The 13,868-nt window shown below is 37.3% G+C and overlaps 1 protein-coding gene across 13 annotated transcripts in view; it reads left to right on the forward strand.

Moving 5' to 3' along the window:
* The first annotated feature begins 714 nt into the window (after positions 1–714).
* NEO1 (neogenin 1) overlaps positions 715–13,868 on the forward strand; it is a 2,116,015-nt gene continuing 2,102,861 nt past the window's right edge. For 6 of the 13 annotated variants that reach the window (XM_044077653.1, XM_044077654.1, XM_044077656.1 and 3 more), the window contains exon 1: positions 721–1,239. In XM_044077653.1, the coding sequence (XP_043933588.1) occupies positions 1,125–1,239 (115 nt within the window). In that variant the 5' untranslated portion in view covers positions 721–1,124. Of the gene's footprint in view, positions 1,240–13,868 lie in introns of all 13 variants that reach the window. The other 7 variants (XM_044077655.1, XM_044077657.1, XM_044077666.1 and 4 more) reach the window with 6 other exon arrangements.

Below are 13,868 nucleotides of genomic sequence, written 5' to 3' on the forward strand. Positions count from 1 at the left end.
CCATTCATTCAAGGTAATATCCAGTAATTCCCAGAGTTATGCAGTTTTGGACATACCAACCTATAACTAAGAAAATGTTAAATTAGTAGTACAGAACACTGAAGCAAAATGGCAGTTAAGCAAATAACTTTAATTAATTTTCTTTCATATGTGTTACTTATGTATGAAGTACAGTGATACTAAGACTACAGCCCAGCAATCGTACGGTTTCTTACTCCGAATGAGTGTTTGACTGCCAGTCCATTACTGAATGGCAGTCCTCCAAGTCATCCAAATTTCAGACTTTGAACTATTTAAGTACTGGTTACCATCTGTTATGTCACTAAATAAGGCATTTATGAAATAACGAGCATTCTGAGCAAAAACTAAGGATGCCATAACAACTAGGGACAGTTCAGAAGTATAGAAGGTACATCTCGGAAAAAAAGACTAAGCAAAATTAACCACAGTTATCTGCGTTTAAAAAGTATAACCAGCTAAAACAATGATTCATATACGTGGTTCCCTATTCTTCTTTTTAATCCAGCTTTCTAAGACAAACACACGCCCGCACACTCCTAAATTATGGCCCCACTTGTAAGAGGATCTGCTCTAAAACAAGATTCCTGATATGTGAATCCAAACGTTTTTTTTCCCCTCACTTCTTCCCTAGACCCAACAGTGGCAGTCCACTCGACAGTTTGTGTTGAATTTAGCGCGCTCCTGTCTGCTGTGCAGTCTCGTGCCGGCGCGAGTACTCGTCTTCCTCGCTCACGTTTACTCAAAGAGTGTGTGTAGAGAATAGTATCTGTAGTATCGAAGTGAGGGAACGAGCCGGCGTTACTAGTTGGGTCTGGCGAACGCTGCGGCGCGGTTTACGCTTTCGGGAAGGATTGGACCTGGAATGGAGTAATAACGAAGCTACATTTTTAGGAGTTTTCTGATACGTATCCAGTAAGTGGAGGACGTTGGACTACTGCTGTTCGCTGTTTCCCTGTCCAGTACTGTGAACGTAAGAGAAGTGGCTGTTTTCGGTTTACCGTCTTTAGCTTGGTGTTTGCTGCCGCTGTTTTCGGAGAACTAGCGAGAGAAAAAGGAAAAGAGGAGGAGGCTGTGTCGTCCCTTCTTCCGCCCGGCTTGGAGCTATGGCGGAGCGGGGAACCCAGCTTCTCTCCCCGTCTCTGCCCTTTCTCTTTACCACGGTTCTACTGTTTCTTGCACCGGAGCCTGCCAGCACGGCTGCGAAGGGCGCCCATCCAGGTACATTGAGCTCCAGAGGGTGGAAGTCATGTTTGTATTGATTTGTTGTTGAAAGTAACTGAGTTCATGCATGGTGGGAGATTCTAAGAGCCGATGGGTGTAAGGGAGTTGAATTGCAAACGAGTTTGGGGATTTTTTTTGTACGTGCAGAACATTGGTTGCTGTAGAGAATTGATTCGGGGGGCGACTTAGCACCACTGGATAAGTAATTTCGGGAGAAGGGGGGTCGGTCAGCTGGCCCCACTGGTGTGTAGGTTGGTGGTTTTTTGTATGTGTGGTATGGTGTGGTGGGGGCGGCATGGATCTTTAGGAATCTGATGGGGCGCTACAAGTAGTAATGGGTGCCTGGATCTGTCACTTATCTTTATAGCGTATATGTGGTTAAATAAAAGGTGAAATATGTATTTCATGATGCAGATGGGTATTGAGAGTGTTTGCATTATGGGCAAGTTGCTGCAGCATCTCTTGGGCATGCTGATTTACAAAGCATTCAGTTTTCACAGATTGTGTTTATTGGGCGCGCTGATTCTTTTTTTTTTTTTCTGTACAGATTGCGGTTCTAGAGGTTTTGTTATATAGTAGTGCTGGTGTATATTAAAAAGGAAAAGTGGCTTAGATTGAGGAACATGGTTGAGAGAATTTGTCAGTTTGGACAGCTTTGTATTGCTGTTAAACCGACGTAAAGAATACACACACAGTTTTGCATATTTGTGTGTTAGAAGCAGTGCTGCAGTGTTTAGATTCACATTGTTCTCTCACTGGTATGGAGTGAAAACGTAACAATGATTTGTCAGGCATACGATTTTTTAGTGTGATCCAGTGTTTTATTCAGTTATGCAGTCCTATGTAATGTAATCGCAGGGAAAGAATAAAAGGGTCTTAAAACATACTCTTCAAACTGCAAATACCAGTCCTATCTCTCGTATACAGTTAAATGTAACGAGATTTAAAGCTTGCTTATTTGACTAAATGTATGAGAAGGGAGGCTGTTATTGTCTTGAAAATTATGGTAATTAATAGGAGTATTATTACAAGGGCTTCATAAAGAGTGAGTTTATTTGCCTTGAGCCACTGTTTATCTTTGGAGATGATGGTTATATGTGGGGTAAATCCTGATGTCTTTTGTTGCGCCTTGTGCTTTTAACATGCAGCTAACAACTGAGTTGAGCATCTTTGCGTTTTAGATGTGCTAGTGAGTAAAATGTGGTAAACAGTACATCACTAATTTTATGCCTTTTTTAACATTATTTGTCTAATCTACAAACCAGTGTATATCCTTGGCAACTTCTCTAGTCCCCTTTTCCACTTCTACGTTATCATTACCTCCATTTTTACATGGGTAAAATGGAAAGAAAAGTACAGATATAATTAAATGACAGACGCAAACATTTATTTGAGCGTGATTGTTTCAGTGATCTGTGGTGGTTCTAGAACTGTTACGACACAAGTATTAGAATTTCAGCATTCTATTGATAGCACAAAAAGGAAGTTTAGAATATTGGTGAAAAGGGTTATAATTTTGCCTTTCACGTTTTGATTTAACTGCATTCTAATAGGCACAATTTTGATTGCATTTTTGTGCTCATCTCTGTATTCTACAAAGTTCTTGCCTAGTCTTTTAAAATGTGATTTATTCTATTTTAAATTGTTACTGTTGTTGAATGTTGAAAATTGTATTGTTAAAGACCAAGTTTCACAGGGGCTGTTACTTAGTCAGGTAGCTGCTAAGCAAACTTTAAACAACTCCATGGAAGTGAGCGATACTAGCTGTACCGTGTTGCCACACTTAATATGTCGGCCTTTTGGGTGACTATGAAAATTAAGACTTGTCAAGCTCCCCCCCAATGTGCATCCCTGGAGTACAGGTGTATTTTTACGTTTAAGAGGGAGAAGTTAGCACTTGCAGCATCCAGGGCAGAGTTGCCAAAAACCTTTGGTCAAACAATGGAGCAAACTGAAGCCTTCACAGTCATCATCAACCCCATTTTTTTTCCATTTTCTATATGGGGTAGGGGTGTCAAATCAACTATCGCCATCTCTCTCTATTCAGTGCCACTGCCCTGCTTCGACGCTCATCACTATCTTTGGATTGTGTTTTTTGTTTAAATATCAGTTTTGTTGAATCCCTGTTTACTGAAACTGCTTTGTATCTGGGTTGATCTTTCTGTGTGATAATTGTGTCTGCCACAGTAATTAACTGCAATATTTGTTCGCATCTTTGAGTGTTTGCGTAGGTAGCCACATTCCTCTCTGAAACTAGCCATCTGTATGATGTATTGTAATGGAGTAGCCTAGAGGATACTTTCATAATTGGCATATTTGTTTTGTACATTTGCATGCAATGCAGTCAACTTCTAATATGTCAGGTGTTTGCATTTTCTGTGACTTTTTTTTCTGCTACTTGACCTGACTTGTGGCTGAAAAGGGATCTGCGGGAATCAACCCATTCTTGTATGTAAATGCATTGCTGCGGTCTGTTATTGCATAAGTATGGATATGGGAGTAGGGGAGGACTTGCATAAACACTTTCAAGTTGACTACAGATTTATGAAGGGGGGTTTAGAGTTTTTGAAAACAAATCATTTTAAGTTAGTTAAAGACTATTTCACCTGCCAAATTAGTAAGTGGCTTAAAATGGATCAGTGAAGTCTTCATTTTCAATAGAAAAAAAAAATAGCTGTCCATCTTAAGTATTTTATGCATAAACAGCGAAAAAGTTAATGATCATAATTTGGCATCACTCTACTTTTAGGCCTAGCAGAAGACTGCGTAATCACGTGGCATGCTGTCGATTCATAAAGTTAAGTGCAGTGGGTTTTATTCACTTTAGTTTGACAACCGGGTGCGTGAGCTGGTACACTGAGCCCCTTTCATTTGGTGGCAGTAGAAGTATGATGCAAGTAGTTAAAACTGTGATATATAGTGTTTAGTTAAAAGATCTATCCACTGTACCAGTCAATAGTAAATGTGGTGTGAAGCAGCAGTGATATTCTGCAGTTGTATTGTGAGTTGCTTATACTTTCACTAACAAGTGGCATGTAAAGAATTATTTTTTTACAGTGAAGTTGTGCCTTTTTGTCTTGTAGGTCTCAAAATGGCTGTCCATTATTTTTTTTTATCTTAGCTGGATAGTATGCTGTTAATGTTTTTGATGTCGTCTATTGCTTAGTGGTGTTTAGCTTATTATTGCGGTTTGGTCATGTGTTTGTGTTGATTAGTGAGTGCAGTGCAATCTGTTCCATACCTACATTTCTTTCTTGCACTGAGGGTTGGAAATTCTCTACGGTTCTCCATTGCAATGGATCCACCTCATCTGGCCAACCTGGTTATTTGGTAAGAAAGCCATGATGAGATGTATTGTTTGTATGTGTCCTGTAAACTTAATAAATTGCATTTATCTGTGTTAGAATGATGAAATGGTTTGTCACATTTTAAATACAATGTATGTACTATCAAATAATTCTTGTGTTACAGTGGAAATTGTGTAGTCCAGGGGAATCGGATCACACACGTGGCAGATAATTCCAAGTGGTTGATCATAACTCAGAGAATGGCCTTTTATATAGTTTGATTCATTTAAACTGTTGCTAAGGTTGACCCCATTGTTTTAGAGAACCTCTTAACAGAATTTCAGTATTCTAAGAGTCTTTGTATAAGAGGTTTGCAGTGATCATTCTGTATTAGTTTTAGGAAAGAAACTGTTGGTGCTTTTTATCTAAAGAGCTGATTTACATTTCAGAGAATGATTTCAGGAGTGGTCGTGATTGTTGTACAAAGTTGTGACGTGAGATGCATGCTGTTCACTTTGACCATCAACCAACCAGCCATTAAGGCTTCTCTTTCAATACTTTCAGAAACAACACAAGGATAAGTGTTAATATTTTAGCCAAGCATTATTTGTTCTGAAAGCAAAAAATGTATTTATTTAGTTAGTTGACATTTGTTTACAGAACCCGTTTTCAGCAGAGGCCTGGGGAGAAAAGCTCCACATACAGTACAATACAAATACAGTATAATCCAATACAAATTTACATTAGAAGTACTATACAAAAATAAATTGAAAGAACATACTGTTACAAAATGTTGCAATATATTACTACACATGTAGTCAATTCTGTACAGTTAAAACATTACAGACAATAATAGTCAATCTCACCATACATGATGTAGATGGTGTCCATAAATAGTACATAGGTAGTGCAGTGTGTGACATTGACTGTTGTAGTACATGAAAAATAGAATGTTGGTTTCAGTTAGGAAAATAGCAACCAGAAAGTTAGTGATGCAGATAGACAGTGGGAGAGAGTTAGGACTAGAAGCAATAAAGCCTGAGCAGCAGCTTAAGGATATGGTATAGAAGCAGAGGAGGAGTTGGAAGAGCCTTAGGATCTTGCAGTCTGTGAGGGATTGAAATGTGACAGAAGAGGAGGATGAGGCTACTACATATAAAATGTGTATATATATTTTTCAATTATCCCTTCAGGAAGTGCATCTGTTCACGTATGTCAGTGGAGGAGGGGACAGTGCCCTTATTTCAGCTTCAAGAAGTGAGGTGCAGAAATAACTAAGAAATATACAAACACTTAAAATGAACAGCGGTCACTAGTACTTTTTGCAACACGTTTTCATTTACGTGTTTTACAAAACTGACACCTGTCATACATGACACACAAAATGTTGGATTGCTGTGTGCATGAGCAAATGTTCCTGAAGCTCCCTTAATACTGAGAATAATACTACACAATAGTAAAGAAAGCCCAGTCTCTCTAGAACTTGCTGATTTATCCGCCCCACACTGTCTGTTCTTTCTGAATGTCACCCTATTAATGTTTCTGTTTGGATGACTATTCATTAATTTCATAGCAACATTTTGACAATATACTGAAAACTATCCTATATTCCTTCCTCCAACCAGTTCGCAGTGATTTACCATCGTCCATCTCTGGCATTTGGGTAGCTACTGTTGTAATGGGTGTCAACAACTTTAATCGTGTAACTGTGGCTTTAGTACCGATTATGGGCCTGTAGGAGGAGAGGGAAGTGGGGTCTTTCTCTGTTTTAGCACAGTCATAATAAGTGCCTCCCGACATTCTTTATGTCCTAAATCTCATTTGTTTGGTTGAACCAGACTGCAAAAACCTTTTTTATACATTTATTTTTATAGCTCTGTCAGAATTCCATTGTTTTCTGGACTTTTTTAGAATCTGATTTTAATAATTTTGTTATGCCTCCTCATTGGGGTTATTAGTTGCTTAACTTGAGTAATTATGTGAAAGGGTATTGAATCCAAAAAAAGTACCTATTTTACTTAAATTAAGTGATATAATTAATATTACAAAGTTGCTCAAAATGCTTTAAAAACTCCCATTCAAGAATTCTTTTGAATATCTAGTGTCCTGTCGCACTATTTTCTGGCCATAACCAACCTTTCTAAAGTTGCTTCAGTTTTGTGGCTAGGAACAATGGGTGTGTTATTAACATATAGTCCCCTAACTGATTGATTTAAAAATTATGTTTTCCTGTCCAGGATACTTTTAATTCCCCCCTTTAACTGTTTACATTTGTAGTGCCTGCATCCCCATTAAACATTTTTATAAATACAGTAAGCCACAATTTGCCATGTTCTAAGCTTTTCCTTTGTCCTCATCATCTTTGTCTTTTGTAATCTGTAACCATTGTTTTAAATTTTTCTTGATTTCCTCACTATTCTGAATTCCTGATGCTTTCTGTCCCCTTAAATTCACATAATGCCCCCCCCCCCCGACTTTGCGAGGCTGCATTGCTTTTGAGATGTAATATATAGAAAGCATCCAGTATTTTGCAGTCAATCCCTAGGAGTGCAAAAATTGTCTAGGTGTGTGTGTAGTGGAAGTAGTGTGTTTATAAACTCACCTTAAACACATACTCATTTGTGATAAAGGTACTTATCCAGCTACAAGCTACAGCCGTGTTTTGCAGAGTAAAATATAAATGTGTGAGACTCTTGCACAGAATGATGAGTATCTATCATCCTTACCATTCTGTAATAAACCTAAAACAATCTACTGGTCTGAACCCCCCCCCCCCCATTCAGATCAAATACATAGCCTTTCAGTCTAACACAGAAAGCTGTCATGTATCTAGGCAGTTTCATAGTGTTCATCAGCCCATTTACACTACAGCGGAATGGCTCCAATGCACGATTTGGTGCTGCTATCCAGGATACGTCTCTTGTTTGCACTTTATTAACTCCTCTAGTCCTCTCACTCCACTATATTCCGATTAAATTTTATTGTAATTTGTCTTCGATTTTTTTCAAATGCAAACTTAAATTTCAATGTCAAAGCATTTTTTTTCTTTACACATATGTAGTGTGTGGAGCATTTAAATGATCTTATTATACACTTCCCTGACGTTAATGAAATGTATCACAAAGTTTTGTAGTGCATGGAGCACCATGATTACTCTCCAAAATCGGAAGAAAAATAAACCTTTTACAAGCTTCTGTAGCACAAGACCTGATTATAACAATACTTTCAGAGATGTACACTGCCCTTAAGTGTTGTTACAGTCTGGTTTCACAGAAGGGATATTGTTTCACAAACTGTCCCTGAAGTACTTGGTTCATCTTTTTACTGTCTCCACAGATGTTTACAGACATCAGCCTGTAAGTAATTTAGGTAGCTAAGAACAGTATTTAAAAACTGCCCCAGATTTTTTTCTAATATTTACTTGTCTGAGACAGCACTCAATAATTTACTTAATCATTTTTCAAAGCTGCTAAAACACTTTAATTTTTTTTTTTTTTTTTTTTGTGACTGGAGGTACATGTAGTAGATAAAATTCCATGAGCTACAAAGAGTTCTGATTGGGTCTCACCGATCATAACCAGTTGTTCTGTGATCTCTACATGGATGGCAAGATTCACCTTTCAAGCTTCACTGTGGAGATGAATTTCTTGGAGTCCGCATCTCGAACATAACATGGTTACAATCGGAGACCCGATCATAACAGTCTGTTGTGCACTTTTTGAAAGTTGTTTTGCTCTAATTTCACTGTGAGCACAGGTGGCATCACAGAACAATGTTTGAGTAGCCTGAGGCTTTATCAGCTTTACAACTGCTGGTCATTTGGAAGCACATGCTTTTATTCTTGTCTGATGTCTTTGAACATTCCTTCTCTAGTTAACTTGTAGCATATCTGTGAAGCTAAATTTCTATGTACTGCAGAGAATGTATTTTTATTACCGTGTGGCATATATTTACTTTTATTATTTATTTATTTATTTTTGTATTATGTACTTTGTTCCTTTGGACCCTGGTTCGTGGCTGAAAAGTTTAAATTAACCATTCGGCTTGCCTAGTTACCAAATTTGAAGTAAATTGTGGTTGTTTCTCCCCAGTCTTATCTGTTCTTGTTTTGTGTTTTGCATCTTTACTAAATCTGAACAGCAGTGACATAGATACATACAAATTAATAGAAAAGCAAAGTGTAGTGATACTTTTTCATGCAGTATAAATTTTTTAACAAGTATCATTTATTCTAACATTATATAAATTGTTCACTTCTTGCAGTCCCTTTATACCAGTGGTTTTCAACCTTTTTACACTTGGGGACTGGTGAAAATAGAATTATTTTTGGGACCGCTAAGGCAGAAATAAAAAGCCATTGTTTATAAGGAACCAATTAAAACAATCTCTGTTTGAGGGTTGTATGCCAAAGGATATGACATCAGAAACTTCGGTCCTTTTTATGATGAACAGATCAAAAATATGGGGCAAAACTCTGGACAGTTGAGAGGTATGCTACCTTACCTACCTCTTGTATACACACACATAGCTCTTAACCAAGGACAAATCAGGTATGCTTCCTATATTGGTATTAACTTGAGACATTGACAAAATAACAGAACATAAATGACTATACATTTTTCTAAAGTGAAAGAAGTCTGTAACTCTAATTATTGGCATTATTTATTATTGAATGTAATTCATCACCTTTTCTCCAAAACTTGCCACTTTTAGGTGGGATTAAGAGAGACGGAGCTAAAATTTCAGTTAAAATCGGGGACAGTTGAGAGATCCACCTACCTCTTATACACACACATACACACCATTCCTGTCAACCTCTTAGGACAAAAAATCTGGGCAAATTCAAAAATAATGGTGGGATAAACTTTAAATATTGCTCTTGCAAACTTATAAAGTTGTTAGAATGTGTTGTTGTGGATTTTCTAAAGGTTAGGAACCAAATTCCTGTCATCAATTAGCAAAATCTCTCCTCACAGATTTACCACAATAAACCCAAAAAGACGCACACTTTTTTTTATGAGGAACAGACTAAAAAATGAGGCAAAAATCTGGACATTTGAGACACCCCGCTCTCTTCCTTTTTGCACACACACCTGTCTACCTACCACTTAAAACGCACAGACCTACTTCTCACTTGTCCGTCTTTGGTCCACATTTCAAATGTCTGCTGGCATTCAAATTCTGTGCTCGTAGAGGACAAAGATGTGAACAGCAGGTTGCACAGATGCATGAGATGAAAACAGGTTGCGCACACCTGAACACCCTTAAAAAATCTCCTGGCTAGAGACCCCCCCCCCCCCAGTCAGTGGGCCCTAGTCTTTCACGGACCGGCAAGAAATTTCTGCTGGACCGGCGGTTGAAAAACACTGCCTTGTACCTCCCTCCCTCCTCCTTCTCCTGGATGATATTCTGCATGTATTCCCACACAAATTCCATTCATGTCTGTGCAATTCCTTCCCTTTTCTAAAGGTCACACATCTAGTTCTTTTATCTCCTTTACAATATACAGTCCTTCAGTTACAGTTGGTTTAGCTTTTTAATCTTTATTTTCTAGTAATTGATTTTTTCCAAGCCAGTAGCATTAAACGTGGGCCTTACAATGTCTAGCCAGTTCAGGTCTTGTCCCAACACAAAAGAATAATTATTTGTTACAACCATTTGCTCCAGTAACATTTCTGACAAAAGTACTCTAGTGAGTTTTTAAAACCTAATTAGTCCCCTTCCTACCTCAGACAAAAGTTCCCAATTGCTTCTCTTCAGTAATACTTCCAGCATTTGCTGCCTACCTGTGTAAAGACACGCTGAAGTCTGTGTTTGGTATAAAAATACCCATGCAAAAATCCTAAATCTTCTGGACTTTGCATATATGGGAGCCATACAGATGTCTTCATCCTCTTCTTTTATACAAAGGGAAATTAATCTAGGAAGGTAATCTTTTCTAACAACCATTGATTCCTATAGTTATTCTGCATTATACAACGACCCCCCCATTAATATTCAAAAACGTGCACACTGATTGGTCAGCGTGCATATTGTAAATCAGAGTTATAGTAATGGAAAAAGGTCCGGTCGCCCGGACTCTTTCCATTACGGAGATCGCAAGATCTCCATTGCTTCACACTGTCTCGCTATGTTAAACTCCTTTAACATAGCGAGTGTGTGTGTAAAAAGCAACGGAGATCTTCCTTTTTCCGTTGCTTTTTTCAAAGCTGTCTCGCTATGTTAAACCCATTTAACATAGCAAAACAGTTTGTAAAAAGCAATGGAGATCTTAACTAATAGTATTAAATATAGATTGTGACTGGTTTGCTGATACTAACTACATTATTGTGTGTTTGAGCCATGGATGCCAAGAAATTCATCTTGAGAAAAACTCGATAGGTGAATCTTGGCATCCATGTCAAGAACACTTAATAGGCTAGCAATTGGCGAACCACCCATAATTCTTTGTAGTGTATAGAGCTTTATCTGCTCCATGTACTACAACTTACAGTAAAAAAAAAAGATTAATGAGCACTCTCACTAAGGTAGTGTAACACTGCCCCTTTATATTTGTTTGCACCCACCTTCCATGCCTCTCAACTGTCCAGATTTTTGCCTCAAGTTGAGTGTGTCCCTCATATAGTTTGTAGTTTTCCAACAAATTTACTGAAGATTAAAGGCAAATAATGGCATGCATTTAGGTTTCGGACTAAGTATCCCTCAGAAAATCAGGTGACTACACATCCTGTCGTTCTAGTAACTTTCAAAAACATTAACTGAAAAATCAAAAATAACAGAACTTGAATAAAAAACTGCAAATGAGCCAAAATAAAACCAAATTTCACTTTAATCTTCACATCAAACATTGAGCACTTTCGTCACCCTGGACTTCCTCAGACTGCATAATGTGCTTAAAATTAGCAGAACTATTTATCTCATTCCAAATTAATCGTGATTTAACAAGTCACATGATTTAACTTTTTCCTTTTTAAAAAAGCAGTGAACTTTTTTTTTAATCATTTAACCCTGGTGGCTAACAGTTCAGTTTAACCTGCCATAAATACTCTTTCCAACTTAATTCAGATTCAGCATCAAATTTAACTTCAAAATTGATTACTTCATTCAGTACACAAAATTTAAAATCCACTTTACAGCTATTTTCTTTATAATGTTTGCCCATTGCATTTTTTTCATCCTGCATGTGAACAGCATACTTGTGCTCGTACACCCTCTTCTATAACTCTCTTGTAGTACGCCCTACATAATAGGCTTCACATGACTGACAAATAATTAAATATACTATAAACCTAGATTTACATGTATATTTTCCTTTTAGGTGTACAATAGTAGTTCCTGTCTTCATTTCTTTTACACTTGTTAACAAATACTCGCATGTTGCAGTTCATACATTTTACATGCCTGGATTTTTACGTACTGGCTGCCTATTATTCAAGCTACTCTGGAATAAATTTTTAAAGCTCCTTCCTCTTTTTTTGCACAAATACTGGTCCTTCTCCAATTTTTTTTCCTCAACTTCAGCACTGCATTTTAGGAACTTTTCCAATTGTTAGTTATAATATTCTTAATTGCTCCAGAATCTACACTATTGGTGACTTGCATGGCTGTTTTTAAAGTCCTTCTTAGAATTATTATTACCTACCTCATTTGTGGCTAAAAGTTTTTGTTAAGAATTTCTAACTTCTTTGGGATATCGTCTTTCTATAAAACTCTTACATGAGCTGGTACATTCTGTTGCCAATTTTTCGTTGATTCGGGGGAGGCAGAACAAGGAAAATGAAATTTTGCGCAAAAAGAAAGTAAAAACGTTTTTACGTGATGAGGCTGATTACGAACTAGCTGGAGAGTTGAACCAGCCAGTAGCAGAGGGGCGGAACAACGTCAGCAGCATAAACAGACGCCAGTAAGATGGGCTCACAATACGGATGAAATAGCTGAGAGCTAAGACATTGGTGTCCGTAAATCCAGCAGTGACCTCTAGTATTGTAGCAGCAACCACTAGTAAAGCAGGAGAAGAGTTAGTGTCGTTAGAAAGCACTGAAAAGGATTTTCCAATGGAGCCCAACCAGCTGGTGAGAGTGTATCAGCAGCAAGGCAAGCAGAGCAGGACTTGGGCCGAGGTTACATCTGCACCAAAAAAGAATGTGCGGTACCAGAACAATTGGAAAAAGAATAATGCCTGCCAATAAGCAAAGAAGGTACTGTTGACAGCCTTTATTGTAGTGAATCTGTCTAATGTTGCATTATCAGATGAGTTGTGTAAAGTGTTAAAGGCTGGAATTTTGTGCCCTCAATACGAGCGGACAAATGTGATACTATCAGTGAACTTAGGGACTATGTTAGAAAGTTGAATTTCAAAGTGATGTTTCCTAACAGTTTAAATGGTGGCAAAATGTTTAGTAAGCCTAGTGTGTATAATCCACCACTAACAAAGGACTTTAGAAATGTTTCAAATGATGTGTGAACAGGAAATAATTGAAATGTTTGAAAAGAAACCTGCTTTCAAATGTTTTAATTTAAAATCTGAGCAAAGGCAACTGTTGAATTTTTTTTTAAATAATGAGGATTTGTTAGTAACTAGGGCTGATGAAGGAACTGCTTTGGTTGTGCTAGACAAAAATGTTTATATTCAGCAGATGCTATCTGATGCACAATTTTATAAAACTGCAACTTTTATAGAAGTTAAAAATTTTCATTTATAGATGGTCAAATAGAGGAATGGTTCCAGACGGGGCGCATAACAGAAGACGTAAGGAAATACTTGCATGTAGAAACTCCTAGGATGAGTCGTATTTTTGGGCAACCTAAAATACACAAATATTTAAATAAACCTCTGATGCGTCCTATAGTTGCAAGTAATGGAGCAAAGACAGAAGCTATGACTATCTTTGTAGATCGACATTTGCAGCAAGTTGTCAAATATAGTTCATCATACATCAAAGATTCTTTGAGTTTAAAAATGTTAAGAGAAATTAAGGTAACAAAAGAGGATCTTTTGTTAACATTAGACGTAACGTCTTTATTGAGATATATATATATATATATATATAGTCATTCCTAATGATGAAGGAATGAAGGTGGTTAGATTGGAACTATTAAATTCTAAAAATTTTTTTGACTAATATGGTTGGTTTACTAATGGAAATATTAGACATTTTGAATTTCAACTTCTTTGAATTCAGTCAGAAGGTATACAAAAAAACGGAGTTGCTATGGGTACACTGATGGCGTCACATTATGCTAATATTTTCATGTATGGGTGGGAAAAGTATCATATTTTCAAAAGTAAGTTTATGGAACACATTGTCTTATATAAACGTTTTTATTGATGATGCATTC

This window comes from Protopterus annectens, chromosome 7.part0 (genome assembly GCF_019279795.1).
Source record: "Protopterus annectens isolate FY-2018-M chromosome 7.part0, PAN1.0, whole genome shotgun sequence".
Classification (NCBI taxonomy): domain Eukaryota; kingdom Metazoa; phylum Chordata; order Ceratodontiformes; family Protopteridae; genus Protopterus; species Protopterus annectens.